At 43.7% G+C, this 25,134-nt stretch overlaps 1 protein-coding gene across 2 annotated transcripts in view; it reads left to right on the top strand.

Annotated features, from left to right (window-relative positions):
* Positions 1–1,922: 1,922 nt before the first annotated feature.
* The window catches only part of DDX43 (DEAD-box helicase 43), a 73,323-nt gene continuing 50,111 nt past the window's right edge, over positions 1,923–25,134 (top strand). Inside the window, exons 1-10 of one of the 2 annotated variants that reach the window (XM_075923770.2) lie at positions 1,923–2,989; positions 4,147–4,217; positions 9,269–9,401; positions 10,998–11,147; positions 11,726–11,807; positions 15,590–15,746; positions 15,836–15,954; positions 16,255–16,365; positions 18,056–18,197; positions 21,384–21,484. In XM_075923770.2, coding sequence (XP_075779885.2) covers positions 2,623–2,989; positions 4,147–4,217; positions 9,269–9,401; positions 10,998–11,147; positions 11,726–11,807; positions 15,590–15,746; positions 15,836–15,954; positions 16,255–16,365; positions 18,056–18,197; positions 21,384–21,484 — 1,433 coding nt within the window. In that variant the 5' untranslated portion in view covers positions 1,923–2,622. The remainder of the gene's footprint in view (positions 2,990–4,146; positions 4,218–9,268; positions 9,402–10,997; positions 11,148–11,725; positions 11,808–15,589; positions 15,747–15,835; positions 15,955–16,254; positions 16,366–18,055; positions 18,198–21,383; positions 21,485–25,134) is intronic. The other variant, XM_075923771.2, reaches the window with a different exon arrangement.

Raw genomic sequence — 25,134 nt, forward strand, 5'->3', positions numbered from 1 at the left:
TGGGCACCAAACATCATTTGCTATTGAACGTGTTCTTGAGACACTTCTGCTAGCCAATATGGGTGTTAAAATGTCAGTTTTATAATGGCTATGGAAAGTATAAGGGACACTTCCATGGACACTGCAATGGCTTTAGCCATTACATTACAATGTTAATTGTATTTTCATGACAAAAGTAAATCCATATTGTTGTTAATAAAAATGGTTAAAAAGTAGGTACTGTGAATACTTGTAGGATTTTTTGTATGTTAGTTGATTTTTGTTTTTTGATTAAAGTATGGGGGAGGAGGGTGGGCCATAGGGACACACCTCTCAAGGAACCATTGCTACTGCACAAAAGGTATGTCTACACTAAGAAATTATTTTGAAATAACTCCCGAAATAACTATTTTGAAATAGCGTGTCCACACTACAGGGAAACCTTGAAATTAGTCCAAGGCAGGCTCCTTTAATGTGGATTCACTACTTTGACTTAGAGCCCCAGGAAGCACAGGGCTTTAATTACTTTGAATCAATGACTCTGGGGAGCAGTCATTTCAGAATAGCAGCAGTGGAGTATCCACACTAACACTATTTTGAAATAACTATTTCAAAATAAGCATTATTCCTTGTGGAAAGCAGGAATTGTTATTTTGAAATAACCAGCCCATTATTTTGAAATAATGGGTTTGGTAGTGTGCACATTCTGCTTGTTATTTCATAATAAGGGGAGTTATTTCGAAATAACTCCCTAGTGTATACCAGGGCAAAGTAACTTCTTCCTTGCTGTTTCATAATCTCACCATTCTGTGGACGGCTACTCAGCTCTTTTCTGATCCTGCCCTCTCCTGTCAAGCTCTATTTTCAATGCAAGAGGTTGCTGCAATCAATCAAGCAAAAAATATTCTTTTTTCTTAATGAAAGTTTTTGTTCAGAAGAGAGCAATGGCTTTTACCTGGGAAATATTTGCTCTGGACATCTGTGATGTGAGTGATTTTTTAAAACTAGTTCCATGAGTAAGCAGCAATGAATATGGGCAAGGAAGACTGTAAATCAGATCGTAAAGTGAAGCTGTAAGCAAGGAATACTTGACTGATTGATTTATATTACTGTAGCGCTCAGGAGCCTGAGTCATGGAACAAAAGCTCACAGAATAATGTGCAAAGGACAAAAAGCTGCTTTCTGCCCCAGAAAGTTTACAGTGTAAAACTGGAATCAAAATGTGAATATATACAGATGGGAAACAGTACTTGCAACACAATAGGCAGTGGTCTCAGCACACAGTAGCCTAAATATTGGGATTTTTTTTAAGCATTAGGGTAAAATATTTATTTAAATTGCTCCCTAATGTCCCCACTTCTCTGCTATGCCAAACAGAAGCTCAAATCTGACCTAAAGTTAGCAGTTATGATAGTAGAGGTATTTTAGCATACAAATGGAGCTGGTTGTTTTTGTGAGGATTCCTTCCAACTGGGAACTGGGCTAATGCCACCCAATTAATTTCAAACAACAGACCCACCACTATAACAACAGGACCTGGCAGCATGGATAGACTCATAAACAGTATTAAGTGAAAATACAGTGCATATTGCTTAGTGACCACATAGCATGTTCTGTATCACAAACAGTGGCACTATGTCTACACTGGCGCATTCTCATGCATCTACACTAGCATGTGCTTTTGTGCAAGAGATGTGCTTTTGCGCAAGAGCATCCATACCAGTGTAGACGCTCTCGTGCAAGAAAGCTCTGACGGCCATTTTAACCACAGGGCTTTCTTGCGCAAGAAATTCATGTTGCCTGTCTACACTGGCCTCTTCCGGAAGAGCTCTTGCGCAAGAGGGCTTATTCCTGAGCAGGAGCATCATAATTCTTGTGCAAGAAGCCCTGATTTTATACAGTAGAACATCAGTTTACTTGCGCAAGAACACATGGCCAGTGTAGACAGGCAGCAAGTATTTGCACAAGAGCGGCCGCTTTGGCGCAAGATCACGCCAGTGTAGACACAGCCTGGCTGTTGCCCAATTGGGAATCTTATTAACTGTCATGGGTTTTCAGGGTTTTTTGTGACTGCACCAAAGAGATCAATTTCACCGCCATGCCCTGCATCCATATGCTCTCCTTGCACCATGTAGTCATGCGATTTGCTGCTTGGGGCCTACACCGCAGGTATGTGACACAGAGAGTGGGTGGTGCAGACCCAACTCCCCAAATACGAGTGTGTGCAGTGAGCAGCAGGTGCTGGGCTGCCAGTCGCACCTGCCCCATGGACCTACTGGGGATACTCAGTAGCCCGCGATAATGGCTGCGGGTAGCGCCATCCTACTGATAGAAGCGCTTCGCTGGGCGACTCTGGGCTGCTCTCTCGCTGGAAAGCCAAACCCGCAGGAGCAAGGCGCTGAGGCGCGGCTCTCCCTCCTCCACACCCACCAGAATGTCCGTCTCTTCCAGAGGCCAATGGGCAATCCACTCAGCGGGCAGCAAGTTGACTAGCCAATCATTGAGGCGAAATGCTGTGGCCAATCAGAGCGCTTCCCGGCCTGGGCCTGCTCTGCCCGCGCGTGTTGGCGGTTGGAAAGCACGCGCTAGGTAGCGCGAGCCCGACTGGGGGATCCTGGTCGCTCACTGGGCCCCGCCGTTGCCATGTCTGACTGGGAAACGGACAGCGACGAGGAGTCCCGCGCCGGGAGCCGGCCGTCAGGCCCTCCGCTGCCGGAGTGGCAGCCGACAGTGGCCCCCTCCTGGGGCCGGAGAAGCCCGGCGCCCGCGGTGGGCGGCATAGGGCGGAGCGGAGGCGGCGGGCCGTGGGCCGAGGGCCAGAAGGGGCCGGTTCGGAGGGGCGGCGGCTGCAGGAGGCTGGAGGATTCGCGGCAAGTCCAGCTCCACGCACCGCGGGATCCCTGGCTGTCGGGTCCCCTGGAATATCGGCCCCGCGGCCCCCCTAGGGACCGGGGCTCGGGGGTGCCGCTCTGCTTCCACTTGGACAACGCCGTGATCGGGGCCCTCATAGGTAACTGCCGGGCCCTGCCCTAGTGCCTGACTGTGGCGCAGGTAGCCCGCGCTCTTCCCGCCTTCCGGGCAGGGCGGCTGTGAGGCGTGCCCGGGTGCTGGCCGATGTCTGTATTGGGGGTCAGAGGCAAGGTGGGGGAGTGTGTCGCTCTCATGTTCCCCTCCCCTGATCTCTGCCTTCCATGTAGCATAGAGGCTTTCACACTGGGATGTGCCTCCCACAGGGGCATTGGGTAACATTTTAGAGGGAACCGGGTAGACAATGATGCTGACAGTCAATTTGGGCCAGCTTCATGCAGTAGGGTTTGCAAGAGAGTGTCACTTCCTGACTCAGCTCCCTGAGACCTGCTGTGCGGCTGGCCCAGTGTACCTGCATACACACACTCACACCAGCATGGTAAATGCAAGGCAGAAATCTGCAGGGGACATATGACTATGCATACCCACCTGTGCGTAGCCTCTGGTTTGGGGGGGGGAGCAACACTCCCCAGGCCCTCCTAGTCTCTACCCCTGCCAGAGGATGTCAAGGCACATGATGGGTTGTTGAGGTGGAGCATGTTGATGTGGGCCAGCTGTGGTACCTGCCTGGCCCCTTTGATCTCTTGTTGACCCTGGTCCCTGCTGATGGGGTTATGTACTCTCTGTAGTACCCATCTCCTCAACAAATGCATGCTAACCTAAGGAGACCAGTCTGTGTGCTTGACTGGCTGCTTGCCTAATTTCCCATTTGGTCACCCTGAGGAGGTGATGACTTGGCTTGCTTGCTTGCTTGCTTGGTGGGCAAGATGGGAGAGATTCATCACAAAATGCTTGCTCAGCCTTTATTGGCCAGCCCCAGTGGATGTGTGAACTTTACTTTAAGCTAGAAGAGGGGGAGATAGACAAAGCCCTTGCTGGCCAGAGAAGGAATCTGAAGCATGTCTCTGGGACCATATTTCTCTGTGGGTCCTGCCCCCCACCCCCATTAATTTTTTTCTGTCTGGTTTTTTGTTTTGCATTTTCAAGCTATGATTACTTGTTAAATGATCTGCCCTTTTTGAAGAAAGCAAAGACTCTATTTGGTGACAGTAAATAGTAGCAAAGTAATGTTTGATAGTGGTATATTTCCAACTCTTGGCACGAGTTGGTCTGTGTTCAGTATTTATATAATGTCTACAGTGCATTTCGTAACAGGTCGGGCTGGAACTAAAATAAGAGAACTTGAGGATTCTTCAGGTTCTAAAATACAGGTAAAGTGCACTACATTTTGTCAGAGCTTATTGCTCAGAACTCTCTCCAGGACTTGCCACTTCTACTTCTATACATTCTGTACATTCCAGTGATTGCTGCTCTGTGATATGAGAGATTGTCATATCACAGAGCCAGCCACCCTCCCTGTGTTCTGTGGCTGGGAATGTGCACCTTCCTTCCTCCCCAAGCTCTGAGGCCGCCTGGGAGGCTGGGGCCGCGCACTCTCACTGGGGCCATGTGCAGTCTGGGGATGTTGGGGCCACCCACCTCATGATCTGAGGTGGGGACGTGCACCCTCCTTCCTCCCCATGTTCTGGGGCTGGGGACAGGTGCCCTCCTTCCTCCCTGTGCCCCAGGACCATGAAGTCTGGGGGCATGTGTGTTCCTTCCTCCCCATACTCTGGGACTATGGTGTGGAGCAGGGAGGCAGCTTGGCTCCTGTGGGGGTGGAGGTGGGGGCTTGCCTTCACCAGCTGCCCATACTCACTTGGCACTTATATTTTCAATGGAAAAGTTCTTGGTACCTATATTTTAGGGTTTGAACACGTATACTGCAGCCCCCTTGAGATGCCTCAATGCCTGTCTCCTACCTAACTCCCAGATAGGCATTCAGGTAGCCTAAAGTGCATGCAAGGCCATATCTGGTAGGTATGAGCAGAGGCTGCCTCAATCTACTGGACCAGTTTCCACTCAAAATCTGTTGGTGAGCTGCCCTCCTTATAACTTTTGCCCACCTCTGCATTAGGCTATAATTTTTGCTAGGGGGCCATTCCAAGATTTTGGAAACTGCTCAAGGGCTGCACATTTCCATGATGTTAAGGTGGAAGAGGGTGGGGTGAAGGAGGCAGATGTGACTCGGGGGCACTGGACTAGAGTGCAGGAGGGGATGCAGGGATTTAGGTTGTGACCTGGGGCAATGAATTGGAGTGCAGGGGGTTGGATTGTGACATAGGGCAGTGGATTGGGGTGCAGGGATTTAGGTTGTGACCTAGCATAGGAAGGGGTGTTGTCGTGGGGCAGGCAATTGGGGTGCAGGATTTTGGAGGGGGTATGGGTTCAGGAGTAGGGCAGAAGTTGTGGGTTATTTGCGGTATGGGGAGGGAGGGGCTGAGGTGCCAGAGGCAGGCTCTGACTGGGAGACTTACCTGCACAACTCCTAGCAAGCAGCCCAGCATGTTTCTCAGGCATCTTCTCTGCCTGTCCTTCCCCCACACAGGTTGCAGGGGCCATGAGGGTCTGTGAGCAAGAGCCAGAGGGGAGGGGGAAGAGGTGCTTCGCCCGCTGCCTGTTATTCAGACAGGCAGCTTCCATTGGCCAGAAACCAGCCAATGGGATTGTGCTGGGGGCAGGGCCAGACTCATATCTGTGAAAGAAAAATGGCCTGGCAGACGACTTTCTCAGTAGCGTTGGACAGGGGGGCAAGCAGGGAGCTTCCTTGCTGCATCCGTGGGCCAGATCTGGTGGCTTGGTGGTCTGGATTCAGCCCATAGTTTGTATTTTGCCCAACCCTGGCTTAATGGTTAGAGCACTTGCCTGGAATGTGGAAGGCAACCTGTCAGAGGAGTGTTCTAACCACTGAGCTGTGGGATCTTCTGATGTGGGCTTCCTGGAGTTGTTTGACTATGGATAAATAACAAAAGTGGAGCAAGGGGCCTGGAGTCAGGATCCTCTACCTCCCAGGTGTATACTTTAACCATCGGACTACAGAGTCATTCCCTCTTTCTTGCCCAGTAATTGTCCTGCTGTAGATAAAAAGTTAAACAGACCTTGGGTCAGAGATTTACAGTGACTCTGTAGGCACATGGTTAGGGAACCAACTTGGGAGAAGGGAGACACTCAGAGGTGAAGGTAAGATAGTGCACCTTGTTGCACCATTTTGACAAGAGTTGCCTGGGGTGTTCTGTTGTAGGCACACACAGAGTGGCTTGCCATACACTCTTTCAGAGGGGCTCCTGGTGCTGGCAGCCCCAAACGTGTAGCCCATGTGAGGCAGGCAGATGTGAAAGGAGCCAGCCAAGGGTGTGCTGTAAGGGAGATGTGCTCAATCCCAGTCAGCGTCAGGTGCATCCTGGTGTGCCCGCGCCTTCCCTGCTGCTCGCCGGATGCCAAGCAGTATACATGCAGTCTGGTGTGCACTGCTGCTGGTGGCCCCTGGGCCAGCCCACAGCTCCCTTGTGGCAGCACAGCAAACAGGAAGGGACCCGTCCACTAGCCAGGTAAGGTGACTCAACAGCAACCAGGACTTCCCTAGTGTGTGCCCCCAACCCCCCATGTATTCTCCCTGCCCCCTGCCTTTACTTCTCACACATCTAACTGCCAAGATTCCTGCCCTGAGCCTCTCCATACCCTTGTCCTGCCCCCACACACACTCTCATCAACCTATCCTGAGTCTCCCCCCCCCCACACACACACACTCCCATCGCCCAGCCTGACTCCCGCACCCCCCCAAACATAGCAACCCTCTTCCTTGAACCCCTCCTTACACCCCCAACCCTCAGGTTAGGTCCATAAAAGGCTATTAGCCAGGGGATAGAAATGGTATCCCTGGCCTATGTTTGTCAGAAGCTGGAGATCGATGGCACAAGACAAATTGCTTGATCGCTGTCTTCGGTCCACCCCCGCTGGGGCACCTGGGGCTGGCCACTGTCGGCAGACAAGCTACTGGGTTAGATGGACCTTTGGTCTGACATAGTATTGCCATTCTTATATTAATCCTCCACCCCTCCACACACACCTCTGCCCTGAACACTCCCCCACACCCCTCCCTCCCACACACACATTCAAGACCACACGTAAATTTCTTACAGGTATCATCATATTGCAACCTCCTGTCCTGAGTCACTCTTCAAAGGGGGGGGGGGTGATAGGACAATACTTGTAAGGAATTTGTTATTCACTCCTGGAGACCCTTAGTCCAGTCACTCATCCTTGTGTGTGAAGCGAGGCAGGCACCTAGGCTTGGTCTACATTCTTCAGCATAATTAGGTTAGTCAGGAGTGTAAAAAATCCACATCCTGAAGGATGTAGATATACCTACTTAATCTCCCTACTCCCTCCCCCCCCAGCAGTGTACACAGTAGGGATGTTAGTGTATAGTAGAATAAACAACTGATACGCCTAGGCTTATCGGTTAATCCTGTTGACTACATGCACTCTTTCCCCCTCCCCTTTGCTCCCTCTGTTTCAGGCTTTCAATGGGCTCCCCACAAGCACCAGGTCGGCCTGCTCCCCCCCCCCCTACTCGCCCCTGTGCTACTGCCTCTAATAAAGAGACAGCAGCGTGGAGGGTGGGGGGGGGAAGGTGGAAGCAAATATGCCTGTGGAGCTCCAACCTTCCCCAGAACATATCTCCCAGGGACCCAACTGTCCCTGCTTGCTGCCTCCTGTAGATTCCCCGCTTAAAATCCAGTTCCCTGCAGCACCAGCTGCATGGTGCTGCCTTCCCTCCCCATGCTGCTGCTGCTATCAGCAGCAGCAGCATGAGGGAAGGAGGGCAGGAGAGGCTGCTGCAAAGCAGCATCCCACAGAGCAGTCTCTATCCCTGTTGAACCTGGGCCCTCCATGTTCAGAGGCTGCTTCGCAGTAGCAGCTCCTGTCTGCGGGGGTCTGAGCTTCCTGCAGACAGAGGCTGCTCACCATCCTGTGCTGCTCCACATTCACAGACAAAGGCTGCTGCCTCTGTATACTGGTTTTTAAACTAGCTCTCCTCATGGACCAGCTCCCGCCTGCCGCCCTACACTGCTACCTCTGATAGAGAGGCAGCAGTGCGAGGTGACAGGACTTCCTGGGAGTGGGGCTGGAGCACACTGGCTGCAGGCCCCGTCTCTGGGGGCTATTGAATAGCTGTGTAACTGATGATATTTTATGCAGTTACACGACTATTCAATTATACAATTGCTAATATCCCTGTTAGAGCTATGTTGACAGGAGAGTTTGAGTGGAGGCACATGCATAATTAGGCCACTGTAAGCTGCCGTCCATTTACCTAACAGTGTATCACTTCAGGAAGGTTCTACTGACCTATTTCCCAGTGTAGACATATCCTTAAGCATTTAACTACCATTCATTGTGTAGAGAAGGTGATGCACTTAACTCTTGGATTTGTGGATTACACTTTTGTTCTAGTGACTTTTCTAGATTCCCAAATATTAGCCATTATTGTGCCTAAGTCCTTCTGGGTAGCCCACTGTATGTCTTATGTTAGGCAAGGAAATTATGAGACTGCAGAAACTAAAAAAATTGAGTGGGATAACAAATTCACCTGGTGTTGCTCGAATCACTAAGGAGAGATTCAGTGCAGCAGGCTATGAGCGTGGAGGGTGCAGGAGTCAAAGCAAAGCCCTACAGCTGGTCTGGGGAGTGGGAGGTGAGGCTCTGGGGACTGGCCCTGGCCTGCAGCACTCCTTCCCCCAGCCTGCAACTGGCCTGCATAGTAGAGGCGTGAGGGTCCGTGAGCTGGCTTTGCCTTCCAGCAGTTCCCCTGCAGGCTCTACATGAGGGGGAGGGCAAGGCTCTGGGGGCTGCCTTTGGCCTCCAGCGGCTCCCCTGCAGGCCTACAGCCTGTCTGAGGCCAGACCTAGAGGAAAGGGGGGGGCAGGTCTCTTGGGCAGGGGGGCTCCCACCTGGCACTATTTGGGGCAGCAGGGCCACTTACCTGCTCCATTGGCCAGTGACATACTGAGCCCTGTCCGCAGCTGGCAAGTGTCTTACTAGTGCACCTATCCCCAGTGATCACCATGAGTATTATCTCCCTCCTCTCTGCTCACACCTTTTCAGTGTTTTGGAAAACAGTTCCATTCTCTGCACTTCCTGTTTTCCTGGCACAACCAAGCTCTGACCTTGCTTTAAGTTAGGGTAAGAGGAAACTGTATGCCAAATATTGTGGCCCTAACTCTTACTATTTAGGAGAGGTTCTGGAACAAGTGGGACTCTGACAGATGGACTCTAAAATGTATGTGGATAAAATATATGTATATGTGGATAAAATATATGTATATATAGGTGTGAAGCTTATGCTATATAAATATTTAATTAGGTCTTCTAAATTTAGATTGTAAGGGGAGCATCTGAAGCTGAAGTAAAGATTTTTGGCAATAATGATACACAGAACAAAGCCAAAATGTTGATAGATGATCTTGTTAAGAGATGTGGCCAAAATTACCCTGAAGACAGAACTGAGAGAGGTAAGTAATTTACAATAGCGGAATTGTTGCATCTTTGACCCGTGATCTCTTACAACATGTGACTTGTATTTAACTTTTTATACAAAGGCATATTGCAGAGGTTATGTGGTGTGACCACATATAAAGAACTTTATAAAAAACAGTTAAAATTAATTCAGGATAACACCACCCAGGAATCCTCAAAAACAAGGAGATAAGAGGAAGCAATAATAAAACACTTGCATTTACCACTTGTACTGACAGAATCATTGTCCTTCTATAAATACATCCTGTCTGCCTCCAAATGCATCAAAACTATATACATTATATTGCTCACTTTATTGAACTATGACTCTGACCTCAGCATACCCTTACATTATATGTTAGGCAAATTATAATATGTACAGTTATTGGTAAGTTATAGGGATATGTAAGCAATGACTACGTTTTCCATTCTAATATTTTGTTTGTTGCTTGTTGTTATCTGTTTATATTGAAAGCCCTTACGGACAAAGACTATTTATGTCTTCAGATCCAGGTTGAGGCTCTAGAAGGAAAGAAAGGAATTAGTCAGAACTGACAGTTAGGTTCCACATTTCAAATAGAGGAGAAATAGAGTGAGGAGCTGTGTGACAGGGGAACTGTGAAATGCCACTATAGTTAAATCTGCTTTCTGAGAGATCCTAATTTAATTTAATTTAAATATATTATTTATGCATTTAGTATGTGTGACTTAATTATCATCTTGTCCATAGAAATACCTCTTTTTCCTTACAGTTGTTGAAAATAGAAATTTCTGCTTGATCCCTAGGGTTCTGAGAATTTATCTCCCTCCCCTCCCTGTTTTCCCCTAGTTTATACCCAGTCCCCATAGAACCCATATTATAGAAATCCATTCTTCTAGCTGAGAGGGGTGCTTGATGTTCTCTTTAGAACCTGTCAGTACTACTCCTAAGTATCCAGAAATAGCTGAAATTGTCCATTGGGGTGCTAAATTCTATCCTTTTCCTTGCAATGCATCTACACGTTTTTTGTAGATTTTTCTGGTATATAATAAGATTGGATCTGGAGATCAAATCAAGCTTCTAACAATATGCTCCAAGAAAGAATGCTCCATTTAAACATTGAGGCTACGTCTACACTGGCCCCTTTTCCGGAAGGGGCATGTAAATTTCACCAGTCGTCGTAGGGAAATCCGCGGGGGATTTAAATATCCCCCGCGGCATTTAAATAAAAATGTCCGCCGCTTTTTTCCGGCTTTTAAAAAAGCCGGAAAAGAGCGTCTACACTGGCCCCGATCCTCCGGAAAAAGTGCCCTTTTCCGGAGGGTCTTATTCGAAGTAGGAATAAGACCCTCCGGAAAAGGGCACTTTTTCCGGAGGATCGGGGCCAGTCTATACGCTCTTTTCCGGCTTTTTTAAAAGCCGGAAAAAAGCGGCGGACATTTTTATTTAAATGCCGCGGGGGATATTTAAATCCCCCGCGGATTTCCCTACGACGACTGGTGAAATTTACATGCCCCTTCCGGAAAAGGGGCCAGTGTAGACGTAGCCAAAGTCTCCTTATAATTCAAATGGAGAAGGTTTTGTTAAAAATAAAGCTGCTGTTTCCCAACAGGTTTCCTTCAACACCAGGACTTTGGCAAGTGTTATTCCAGTGAAAGCTGCCGTGATCTTGTCAAGTCTGGAATTGGCTCACATAAATCAGTGATTAATTGGGCATCTCTTCGAGAAAATAAAGCTAAATATGAAGCTATGAAGTGGGCAGGTTAGTATACAGGCTCTAAGGAGTGTGGTGTGCCAGTATAGAAAATATAAAATCTTGATAGCCAATTATAGATTTTTTTTTTTAACTGTAGTATAGAACATTGATCGTGTATTTATGTTGAAATCAATGTATATTTTTCAGTGTTAACATTAATAATTCCTGATAGACTCTTACACTTTCTTTAGTTTCAATTAAATATAACTATTTAGGCATTGTAATTTTCTAAAATATAGCTTTTGTTAGAGGAATAATTCCTATAAGCTTAGGCTAAAAATTTTGTCAGGTGGTTTATTTAGAAAATACTTAAAACCCGCAATTTTACATCTGCCTGAGCTTTGAAGCGTTTGCATGTTTCCAATAAGAAATTTTTACCCTACTACTAAAAAGTTTTAGTAGGGAATGATTTGATGATTCACACTGTGTGGGTGTTGGGCTCTTGCATCTTAAATCTTAATCATAATTTTGGTACTTCTACTACTAACTGCTTCCTTTTAAACTATGTGTTGTAATTCTGAATGAACATGTCTCCCCAATTTGGAAACCAGATTTTTCAATGGCTTGCTTTTTTCCCGTATAAGATTTGTCTCCAGTTGAGAAAAACTTCTACAAAGAATCTCCAGAGGTTTCTTCCATACCAAAAGAAGAAGTGGAGAAATGGCGGTAAGTTTTTTGTATGGGAAGTAACTGCTTGTTTTGGAATTGTAAATTTCTTTTGTTACATAGGAGTTGTATAAATGTTACAATTTTCTTTTTATTAACAGTTAGATATATTTTTTGATTTGGGATGGAACCATCGTGGATTAATTTTTAAGTCAAGGTGATCTAAGTCACCAATTTTAATAATTTAAATCAGAGAGCAGGAGTCCTTGATTTAAAAATCAGTTTTCATTGTGTTTTCATTGTGCCACTTACTTTCATAAAGAAAGCTCAGTTCTCATTGGTAAACACTAAAATATATTTTTGCTAAATTTAGATCTCCTTTTTGCTAACCAGAAGAAAACACTATATCCTTCTGCACTTAAATAATTATATAGCTTGTCTTCCATTTATTCAGATTCTTAGTTTTCACACTTTTTATTATGTTGGACAATGTTTTTTTTTTTTAATTTACTGGATTAATTTTTTACTTGTGTCAAGCTTTATTTGGCTGGAAACTAATATTCAGCTAGACTGCACAAAACTATTTTTTTATTTTTTATTAAATAAAACTACCTTAAATATTCTAATATATAAGAAACCAGTTTAAGACATGTTCTTTATTTAGTACTGACTTATTAAACAAGTGTCATCTGTAGTTAGTGTATTGAACTGATTGTCTCTAATCATCAGGGCCTTCAAAATTTTTAGAATTAGCAGATTCATTCTCTCACACTTAGCTTTTATTCATAGAATGAAGATGAGAACAAACTTTCCTGTTTTTCAAGAATCCAGCTGGGTGCTTATCTTTGATCTAAATGGGCCTGAAAATAAGAAAACATTCTCTCAGCACATGCATAAGAGCTTACTGCTGCCAAAAGCTGGTCTGGCACTTCAGAGCCTTCAACCAGTAAAGGGGTTAATTTTCTTTAAAACTTGGCAGCAAATGAATTGCTTAATATATTTTATTTAATTTAAACAATTTTAATGCATTATAGTAAGTTTAGGCCTTACCATAGGCTGTCCATTATAATTATAATTTTATTGGTTTATTTTTTTTTTAAACCCCTTTACTTCCAGTTTTTTAAAAATCCAGTTTTTTAATTAAATCGAGTGTTTTTATCCACCATGAGTTGAGCACTAGACAAGCAGGCATTGCTTTTTTTTCAAGCTGGTAGCAAACGGGGCTAAAATATCTGTAACAGGCAAATGTCCACAGTCTTTTTTTTCTTAAATGTCAGAATTTCTGCTTTTGTAATACAAAAAGCTGGCATTGACAGTGAAGGTGGTGCATAAAATCCTTCAGTGCATCTACCTACTGGAATTGGGCAAATTGTGAGATAGTGGGTTGGCGTTCATTAACTCCTTCAGGCTGTAATCTTCTGAACAGTATGTCAATCTTAAATGCCTTTTGAACTCCCCTTTTCTTCACTGAAACCTCAAACATCTTCTAAGTGCAGTAAAACTCCAATGGTCCGGCACTTCTGATGGTCCGGCACCATCAGGAACCCGGAAGTGCTCTGGGCAGCCGGACCATTGGAGCTGCTCTGCCCCCAGCTTCTCCGATTCAGCTGCTGCTAAAACTGACCAGCGGCTGAATCAGGGAAGCCGGGGGCAGAGCAGCTGGAGTGCCTCCGGGTAGGTCCCGTAGTGCTGCCCCTCGGGGCTGGGGGACCAACCCGGCAGCACCCCAGCTGTCCCCGATTAAGCCGTTGCTGATACTGATCAGCGGCTGACTCCAGGAAGCCCGAGGCAGGGCTGCTCTGCCCTGGGCTTCCTGGAATCAGCCCCTGATCAGTTTCAGCAGCAGCTGACTTGAGTACACCTGGGGCAGAGCAGCCAAGGAGCAGCGCTGCGGGACCAACATGGCAGCACCCCAGCTGCTCCGCCCCAGGCGTCCCCAAGAGCAGCTGGTGAAACTGACCAGCAGCGGCTGAATCAGGGACGCCTAGGGCAGAGCCGGACTATTGGAGGGGGGGGAGTATGAGGGGTCTAGGGTGGCATCCACCCCACCCCAGACCCCTCATAGCCCCCCCTTCCGATAGTCCGGCATATCTGATAATCCGGCACCTTTAGGACCCAGGGGGTGCCGGATTATCAGAAGTTTACTGTGGTTAGAACTTTGATTCTCACTGCCATTAGAGATGTAAATAATGTGTAAAAAGAATAACCGTGTAACTGACTAAAATTCTATCACAGTTAAACATTTAACTGGGGATCCCCGCTGCTTTGTTCCCTCGTGTTTACTCTAGTATTCTCTCTCTGCTATTAGTAATGAATTTCGCAGCCCTAACTTGTTGGAATGGAAAAAAGATAGTAGCCATATGTGCCACTCCAGCACCATTGTCAGTACCACTAACCTCTGTCTCTGTGTTAGGAAATGTAACTTTTAATCTGAACTGGGATTCTAATTGTCTGTTGGAAGTATATGTGTATGCTTCTACTTGTCACTTTTCTATGATATATAGAATTTCTTTTCAAAAAAGGGAGTGTGTGGGACAACAGTCATTGGCAAGTAAAAATATTATATAGTATTTCCTCTTCTCTTTTCCCATCTTTTATATGCTTATCAATAATTACTGTTTCTGTAATTTTGTTTACTCCTTTTAAAATAACTATAAATGAGGGAAAGGGGGAAATTGGAAGTGCTTTTCTTTCCCTGCTCCCTGGCTGAAGCAGAGATGTTGGTTGTTCACAATCATGCTGAGAGGGCATAACAAGTGGGGTTCCTCAGGGGTCTGTTTTGGGACCCGTTCTGTTCAATATCTTCAGCAACGATTTAGATATTAACATCGAGAGTATGCTGATTAAGTTTGTAGATGATACCAAGCTGGGAGAGGTTGCAAGTGCTTTGGAGGATAAGGTCATAATTAATCTGGACAAACGGGAGAAATGGTCTCAGGTAAATAGGATGAAATTCAATAAAGCCAAATGCAAGGTACTCCTCTTAGGAAAGAACAATCTGTTCCCACCTACAGAATGAGAAGTGAAAGTCTAGGAAGGAGTACTGCAGAGAGGGGCCAGAAAAGAACAAGAAGAATGATTAAAGGTCTAGAGAACATGAGCTATGAGGGAAGACTGAAAGAATTGGACTTGTTTAGTTTGGAAAGGAGAAGACTGAGAAGGGGATATGATAGTGGTTTTCAAGTATCTGAAAGTGTGTCACAAGGAGGAGGGAGAAAACTTGTTCATCTTGGCCTCTGATGATAGAACAAGAAGCAATGGGCTTAAACTGCATCAAGGGAGGTTTAGGATGGACACTAGGAAAATCTTCCTAACTGTCTGGATGGTTAAACATTGGAATAAACTGCCTGGGGGGTTGTGGAATCTCCCATCTCTGAAGATATTTAAGAGCAGATTAGACAGACCTCTATCTGAGATGGTGTAGATAGATGGAGCTTGGTCCTGCCATGGTGGCAGGGGACTGGACTCAATGATCTCTTAAGGTTCCTTTCAGTTCTAGTGTTCTATGATTCTATCATTGGATTGCAATAGGACATGAATATTCTCTGAAAATGTATATTTCATTCAAGAAAGTCAAGGTCACTAGGGTCTAATTAGCCCATCTAATTGTGCAGGGGAATTTCTAAAAGCGAAAGTGAGAACTGAATGATGTGAAAGGGTGTCTTCCAAGTAACATCCTTTGTGAACATAAGAGTGGCCATGGTGTACTTTTTTCCAAGAAACCTATACTTGTTTCTTATAGACCACAAAGTTTCTCAATTTCTAGAATATTTTCCTGTTTGGGGGTTTAAAATTCTTTGATTTTTAAAGCTACTACATTAATATTTTTAAATTCTGTACAGAAAAGAAAATAATAATATAATTTGTGATGACTTGAAAGAAGGTGAGAAGCGCCATATTCCCAATCCTGTTTGTAAATTTGAAGATGCATTTAAATATTATCCTGATGTTATGGCAAATATCAGAAAAGTGGGCTTTGAGAAGCCTACGCCAATTCAGGTATGATGTAGCATTCACTCTGATAAATTTCATATTTTAAGGAGAAATTTGCCATTCCTGTGTTAAGCACTTATATTATTTTATTTTAGTCACAGGCTTGGCCAATCATACTTCAAGGAATTGATCTCATTGGTATTGCACAGACTGGCACTGGGAAGACATTAGCTTATTTAATGCCTGGATTCATTCATTTGGATTCACAACCAATGTAAGGTCTTGATAGAGTGAAACTTTTTGAGTCTTGTATTGCCTATGTTTTGTTTTTTTTAACTCTAAATTGGCATTAAAACACAACTTGTAAACGAGTCCAATCAGTGGTTCTAAAATGGTTTAAGAAACTGGTGTTCTGTTTTAAGTAGCAGAATGTGGCAATCTATTGAGAGAGTCTAGAAAAATATTTACATTAGTTAATATTTTAATGTGTGTTTACTCAGTATCAGTTTTTTCTGTGGCTTCATATAACTACTGCATAAAGCATTTTTTAAAATTGTTTAATTCTTTCTTAAAGCCCAAAAGATCAGCGGGGTGGGCCAGGTATGTTGGTCCTTGCTCCCACTCGAGAACTAGCTCTTCAAGTGGAGGCAGAGTGCTCAAAGTATACATACAAAAGCATTAAAAGGTAATCTTTATTCTCACTAGTTTCTTAATATTAAAATATAAATGTTGGCAGAAGTCTTGCATTACAGCAAACCTTGTCACTAAAAAGCAAAAGCCTTACAACAAATGCAAAAATAAATAAATTATTCTATTGCCTTTAGGATATCTGATATTCTATTCTGGCATTAGGTAGCAGAAAACATGCTGTTTACTTTGTCTGGGCCACAGATGTCTGCCATATTTATTATGAAGTTGCTAAATGGACCCTTTTCCTCTGGGCTCCCTTTCAGTACTTGGTCAGTAGTTGAGCTTCCCCTTGGCCAAACCTCTTCCTCCTGTGTATTCTGAGAGTGGAAATATTTTATTGGTGATGTCAAGTCTAAAAAGGTCCATAATTTGTACCTTTTTATTTACAGCTTTCCTTCTGGTTCAAGTCGTCTTTGAAGCTGTATTTCTTCATCTTTATTAATTTTCCTCCTTTTTCCAGTCTGTGGTTTAAGATTGCTATTGGTTATTCTTTCTTGACCATTTTTGTTCCCCAGAGTAGTTCTGAATTGATAGTTAGGCTGCACTACCTGTCCCTCTAGAGGTGAACCAAATTTACAATAATTTATTCTTCATAAAATTATCTTATAAAATAGGATGTTGTGAATACCCAACATTCCATCAGTTCTTTATTGCAATTTACTTGAGAAGATCTTCTTACATGTTGAAAGATGTGAGATAAGGTGCTATAGTACCTGGAAAATTCTGATTTCCATGTTCGCTGCTAGATTAATTTTTTAAATGTTACCTATTTCCGTCTCTGATAATTCGGTGTGCTTTATTAGATGGTCATATAATTTGTGCTCATGTCCAAATCCTTTCACAACTACTCTGTGATCTTTTGTCATTAGGTTGGCCTCCTGCTATCTTTTATCTCCTGCTAAAAGTTTTATGTACTTTTAGCAAATCATTGCGTGTTTCTCTCTGCTACATACGGGATGAAAATTTTTAAAACTGCCAAAGGTAGTACAGGCAGTCCCCGGGTTACGTACAAGATAGGGACTGTAGGTTTGTTCTTAAGTTGAAGTTGTATGTAAGTCGGAACTGGTACATACTGTAGGGGAAACTCTAGCCAAACATTTCTCCAGAGCTCAGTTTTATTCTCCCACACCTCACTTCCCTCAGTCCTTTATTCTCAAGCTGAGGTGTCTGCTGAGAAAAGCTGCTCCGCGTCTCCCTGGTCTGCTGGGGGGGGAGGGGGCGCTAGCTTTGCATCTCCCTGGTCTGCTGGGGGGGAAGCAGCTAGTGCGGGGTTGCCTCACCCCGTTTGTAAGTAGGGATCCGATGTAAGTCGGATCCATGTAACCCCGGGGACTGCCTGTATATAGAAACTGAAGCAACACATTCAATGACAAACTGTTAGGAAAATGATTTAATGTAGTTATTTTGTTAAAATGTATGTCTTGCTTAATGTATTTAAACTTAAAAACACATTATTTATGGCATAACGTAAAATAACAAATATTTATATAAAGTAGAAAATATAAATAAATCCTCGTTGCTTTTTGACCTATTCTGTGACTATAATCTTGCCTCTTGATAGCTTAATACAAACGTGTCCTTTAAATATTACGGAACAAAGTACTGTCACTTTTTTTCAATTTTGAAAGATTGATTTTAATTGAATTGTATGACTCAGCTTCTGGAAAACTTTTTTTTTTCTTTAGTATTTGCATATATGGCGGTGGGGACCGAAAAGGACAGATAAACGTGGTTACCAAAGGTGTGGATATTGTTATTGCTACTCCTGGTAGACTGAATGACCTTCAAATGAACAACTTCATAAATCTGAAGAGCATAACATATTTGGCAAGTAGTCAACAGGGAAAAGTAATGCACTTACTGGAATGGAGGTGGATTAATTTGAACCAAATCTTTAATTTTTTTAAAGTATGAAATAATTTTAATTGAGACTTTAAGCCTAAAATTTGAAAATCTTATTACTAAACTGAATATCTCTGCTGAAAACACTGAACGCCACCCAGGAAAAACTAGACAATTGATACACACAGTCAGTGGTTTTTTAATGGGGGTGAGGGGAAACATATGGCCCTCCCTTCTAAAGGTCACTTGAAAATAATTTTTTTTAGATTGCTTTGTCATGGTAATGGTATAACGTACTAAAAGCCTTAAGTCTTCCTGACCATTTTTGTTAGATTACTTAACTGTAGAATGTCCTCCTTATCCTCTTCAATCATCTTTAATACTATAGGTCAGTGGTTCTCAACCTGATCACGATTGTGGGTCACAAATGTAGCTCTCCGTATTTTGTGGGCCCCACACACCACTTGTATGAACCTGAGAATATCACAGGGACTGAAGAAGAAAAGAGGCTACTCACCTTGTCCAGTTGAGGTGTTCTTCGAGATAAGTGTCCCTGTCAACCCTCCACGACCCTCCCTCCTCCCCTCTGCTTCTGGATTGTAACATTTCTCCACGGTACATAAGGAACTGAGGGAAGGTTGACAGCGCGTCAGCATGTTCACTGCGTCACAGGCACGCCAGCATCTGTGGGGGAATAATGCTGCTAAAAAGTTATGATGATAACCTCAGGAGTGCCAAGAAACCTATAATGGAACGCCCACAGGGACACCCATCTCAAAGAACATCAGATTAATAATATCTGCATACGGCGAATAATACTACTTTTCCTTTTACTCCTGCGTTAATGAGTAAACTGGGACTGTTAAGAAGATCCAGTCATGAGCAGCTAATAGTATCATAGCATGCCTCCCCTGGTGCCAGCACGCCAGGTTTAGAAATAATAGCTGACCTGCAGACCCCAAATATGTAGAAATGGTAATAGCAGAGAGACAAGCATCATCAGGAGTTTTATCAGCTGAGAGAGAAAATAGTAGTGGAAGTAGAGTACAACCTTATTTTGGTTGTAAACTAGGAACAAAGGCTCCTGCTTAGAGAAAGGGAAGTTATTCTGGACATCTGGTCCCTCCCTTTTCTGTGGTAATGAAAATAATTGTTAGTTTTCAGTGCTCGAACAGCCAAATATTGACTTTAGCCTCAGACACTTTTGCTCCCTTTAGAAAATAAAGGTAGTGGTGCTGGCTAGAAATAGAACAAAAAGCTATCCATGCTGAAAATAACTTGATGGCTATGTTTCATGTTAACCAAAGGCTTTGACTGTAATCTTTCTGAATCACATACAAAGCGACAGAATGGTTCTCCTTGAACTTCAGTTGTCAATCCAGACATTTTTCCAGTAGACAGGAGACCTGCAGGTACCTAAAATTGATTTTGAAAGTAATCAATTTTAGGTACCTGTAAACTGACTTTCTAGAAATAATGCACACCCCATACTGCAGTCCATAAGTATCCAAAATTGGACCCACAACTGAGTGTTTTAAAATTTGCACCTTCATATGTTTTTCTCCCTGTCCTCTAGCTATAGGAATAGCTCATTTTGTAGCCAAGGAAATATCTTCCATTCTGTTAGGAAGGACAGTCACAGAGGAGGAGCTCACTGCTCTCTGTAACACACAATAGAGATTGTAGCCTTTATGCTCCATCAAATATATCTATAGTTAGTGAAGAATAATCTTAAGTACTACAGTTCAGTCAGCACACCCCACAAACTTTAGGTAAGCAAGGACAGTTAGCAAAACTACACTATCCTGGGGAAACCTTCTTGGTTATAACCATCTTGCACTAGATGTAGGAGGGCCATTCATGCGGGTCACTCACTAACATAGGTTGCCCATCACTCCTATAACCTGAAAATTAAAAGGAGGAAAGTCCATTGGACATGGTTCTAATTGGCTTAATGTTTTTAAATTTGTATTGAATTCTGCAATTCTCTCTAGTGTGCCTATGTTTTAGAAATGGACTGGATCATGAGTGGATCTCAGATTACAAAACCATTCCAATTAATTGAAATCTTATGCCCTCTTTCCAAGGAAGATATTTTAATAGAAAGTTGCTGGGAAGATCGCTTCTCAGTTGGCCAAACTAATTCCAATTCTCACAGTATGGGGTGTATCCCTAAAGGTCCATTTAGTAAAGTGCAGCACTTAAAAAGAAACACATCACTATCTCCAGAGCAGATTAGATTATTAAAGGCCAGGAGGTTATAAAAGCTTTCTAAGTCTTTGAAAAGTCCTAGACTTCCAGATAGCACTTACTATATTGCCCTGTATAGAATCATCCGTTTCATTTGTGTGTGGCAGAAGGTCTCTGGGGCTCCAATAAAGGTCAGCTAGCCATGTGTCCAAAGTGTAAAACCAGTCTCCTTTTCTGTGCGGAATCACACCTAATTTCAACTTCAGAGTACCATTCTTTCATTGTAGTTAGGCTATTATTTTAGAGTCCTGACTCTTTGCCAGTCACGGTTTAACCAGTGTTTGGCCATTACAAGTTCTGACTCAAAGACTTACGCCTCAAAAACTATTAATTTTTCAGGAGTACTAGGGAAGCTCAAGAAGTGGTCAAGTGCACTTTATTGGTTAAAAGGAGATTGAACTCTGAGAATTGGCGAGCCCCTTACAAATGTTGTGATGAAATAATCTGATTCATTTTTCTGGAGTGGCATAGAAAAACTAACAAGTAAAACAGTAAACTTCAATTTAAAGTTTCTGAAGCCACTTGATTGAAATAGACACATCAAAAAACGGCACTATTACACAATCAAACCTATATGAATTTATATGCCAAGCAGATTGTGGGGGGAGAATATAAGCAAATGAAAACTCTTTGAAATCTTGATATTCGCTGACTTTTGTTCATGGGGGTATGATTAAAGCATTTTCCTGTCTAGAAATGTACCGGGTTTGCCTCTTCAAAAAGGAGCAGCACTAACAACAATTTAGATGGTGAAAACTCAAAAAGGGTTGTTAGTTTTTCGAATGGAAATAAGTAGATTCTTAAAATGGGTTTTAAGGATGCGGGGGGGGGGGGGGGTGAGAAATACCTCTGAAGGAAAGCCTGCTACATAACATCTTGTTGAAACTTAAGAATCATAGGAATTAACCTTGTTTTGCACAGGTTTTAGATGAGGCTGATAGGATGTTGGATATGGGATTTGAACCTCAGATAATGAAGATCCTACTAGATGTACGTCCTGACAGACAAACAGTAATGACTAGGTATGTAAATGCTTTCAGAAGCTTAGAATTAAGGCTGGTGTCATTGTAAACTTGTGTAGTTATTCAGTTTTAAAGAATAATGTTAGCATTTTTTACATATAAAGTTTCCTAAAGAATTACTGTGCTCATATTTATGGGATAGTGGATAACTGTATATTATAATCTTGATTTATTCTCTTGATGTCATGTTAGGTTCCTTTTGTTGAATTCCGTTTCATGAGAGTTTTCAGGTATTCTTGAATACTGACTAGTTGGATAAGAATTAATAACTACTTGGGTCTTAGACTTCAGACAAAGACAAATAGACTGAAGAACTCCCATAGTCCTGCCTGTCCAACTTAATTGGTGATAAATCTTGAATGGAAAAATGTGAGGGTATCTAGACAGTGTGCACATTTGGAATTTTTAACTAATTAGTATATACTATTTATCTCAAAGTAGGCTGAAAGAGGCATTCAGCACACTAATAACTTGAGGTTTTAATTTTTTATCTGTTTTTGCAAGCTTGTGATGCACATATCCACTGCACATTGCCAGCTGCTGCTCGGTGTGATATTCGAGCATGCACTCTGCTTATATCAGTCTCTCATATCCTTTAGTTATCCCAGTGGTCTTCAATGGTAAGTCTCATTCTTCTCCAGTATTTGACTTCAGAAAGAAAAATATTTATCATGTCAGGTGTTGATGCAGAATCCTTTCAACATACAGGACTTCACAGTAACCTAACAAGATTACAAGAGCTGTAATTCTGGGAGGGGTTGCAACTGCTTTGAAATGATGATGATTCTATTATTTCCACATCTGGTCCCCATAAGGGAACAGCCGTCTCCACCCAATTCATCTCAAATTGGATATCAAGCTGCTACAGACTTCGCAATAAGTTCCCACCTTGGAAGGTCACTGGTCATTTCATGTGAATGATGGCCACATTGACTGCCTTTTTACATAATGTGCCCCTTGTTGACATCTTTAGGGTGGCTATCTGGTCCTTCCATCATATCTTCGAGCAACATTATGCATTACAGCAGGGACCAGTACCATCAATCATTGTGGGTGAGGCTGTCCTTGCCACTCTGGGGCGTGACTCCAAAGCTCGCCTCTGCCTAATGCGGGTATTGCTCTTTAGTCACCTGAGTGAGCACCCACAGGGACACCACTTGAAGGAGAAGAGGAAGTTACCGTGTGCAGTAATGATGGTTCTTTAAGATGTGTGTCCCTGTGAGTGCTCCACTATCTTTCCTTCCTCCTCACTAAGGATTCTGGTAGAAAAGGAATGGAGGGGATCTGTGCTACGCATGCAGCTAATGGACAGAACAGCGCGAGACAGTGACTGCATGTGCATGGCACGGGAAGGCACTGCTATGCTAAAAATCTCCAATTGCCGGTGCAAGGACACACCGACACCTGAATGGAGCATCCACAGTGACACATCTTAAAGAACCATCATTACTACACAAGGCGAGTAACTTCCTCATCTCAGGCTAAAAATGATCTTGATGAAGAAATCTCTCTATCCTGAAACAAACACGAGGACTGCTTCTCTGCACACTCCTCCCAAAGGAACAGGGAAACAGACCCTTCAAAAGATGAAGAGGGCACACATGTCCTCTCAGAGAGCACTGTCTCCTGCCAGGTTGCTACCCCTCTTGTCAGCACATGCTCAGGTGAGCACTATGCTGCGCCAGGAACCTCTAGTACTGCTAAGCCCCAAGCAAAGGAGATGGAGTAGAGGCACAAAGACATGCCTTGTCCATGTCACCCAGACCTGACTTGGCACCAAGTGTCTCCTCAGGCACAAATGCCTCTGCGCCATGGCACTGTCAACACTGGTAGAGAAAACTAAGTTGGCACTAATTGCACCAACCAAACTGATGGGGCATGTGTTGGCATCAACAAGCAAGGGATCTTTGGCACCAACGATACCAATATCAGAACTGCTAGTCTGTGCTACCCAAAGAGACTTCATTGTATCATTGGCACTACTTTCTCCATTACTTAGTATCACAATTCCACCATGAGTTATAGAGGAGATCCCCATATGTCTTGCAAAGTGGTACTCATCTAGTAAATATGATAAGGGGCAGGAACCATGCATTTTCTCACTACACCATCTCTGAAAAAATGACAACTAGCCTGGGGCCTTACAACCAGATTCCTATATGCAGGAATTTCTGTGTAGGGAGGTGTTTTTTGGAAATGTGGAACACAGGGGTGTGAATGCACCCTCATGGTCCCCTAAGTGGGGAAATCAGCCCTAGCCTTGCCCTGGCCGACCAGAGCATGGAGGAGGGAGACTTGGGCAGCGTGCTGCTCCTGCCTTCCCCATGCCAGCTGGAGCATGTTTACTTGGGAGACCATTGAGGGGTGCTGTTGCACCTCCCCTGCATACAGGCCTGCATATGGTTCAAGTATGGTACAGACCACTGTGGATGAATCCACCAATGGCCTTCCAAATTCATTGGGCACACTGGACAACTTATTGGGGCTCATATTCCAAGTCTCCCACAGTCCATAGAGCTAAATTGTGGTCTCATATCACATCTCTCACCCTACAGAGGCTCAGGGAGACGGAGAGAACACTGAAATGAGCACAAGCCAGGCAGCTACATCTCCATCTTGCAATTTTTCCTCTTCTCCAGACGAGGTGATTATTCTATGACCACCTACTGTAGATTACTTCAAGCAGTTCCAGGAAGCGTTTAATCAGGTCACCCCAAGCCAGGACATCCCTCTGGAGAATGTGCAGATAAACCAGTGCAAGAAGCCCCAGTTTAGATTAACCTCTAAGGAACACAAGAGACTGTTCAGGCACAAAGTTTATTTATCAAGCACATTATAATTCAGAGTCGCAAACTAGACTACCTTATTGGCAAAATGAGATTGATATCTAAGGGAAATATAGCTCGTTTATAGCAGTGCTCTCAGAGGAGAAACTGTCATAATTCAGGTAATTGTGAATGAGGGGATTTAAACCCCATTTGCAAAGAGAAGAAGGTACAAACCTTATTAGAGAACCAGAGACAGTGACTCCAATTGACAACAACAATGGCCTTATGGTAATGTCAACAATCACAGCACTGGAGAACATCTCAATCCCAGGTGCCAATTTTCCAGTTGGTACCTTGCAAATCACAATTTTGAAGCTCTGATTGAAGGTTTGAAAGGCCTCCTTCACCAACCAATGTTTCAGCCCAATCCATTCCCGTGTTTTATCACATCTGGACATCAAATAATATCAGACTAGTGGCTTTTAGGGTTAGTACGTTTGGAATATACCCCTTCACCTCCCAACCACTTACCCAAATCCCCACCCTGTGTCTCTTCAAGAATGCTTATCATGAAGGAAGTTAACATGGATTTTTGGTTTTCAGCCCTCTAACAAAAGATGCCTATATCCATTTAAAGACACATCCATTATCAGGAAACACCTACATGTTATAAGCCACGATTGTTTCTGATACGTCTCTTCTTCAGCCTGTCTTTAACCCTCAGGGTCTTCTCAAAGGCCTTTAGGATTGCTTCTTGTTGCAGTTATTCTTCTTCTTTGAGAGATTGTTCATGACCATTCCATGTCGGTTTTTCTCTTAGCAGTACCTGTTGAGTCAGCAAGGGTGCCTTCTGGAGTTGCACCGGTATATTGACCAGTATAT

This window comes from Pelodiscus sinensis, chromosome 3, assembly GCF_052426305.1.
Source record: "Pelodiscus sinensis isolate ZL-2025 chromosome 3, ASM5242630v1, whole genome shotgun sequence".
Lineage (NCBI taxonomy): Eukaryota > Metazoa > Chordata > Testudines > Trionychidae > Pelodiscus > Pelodiscus sinensis.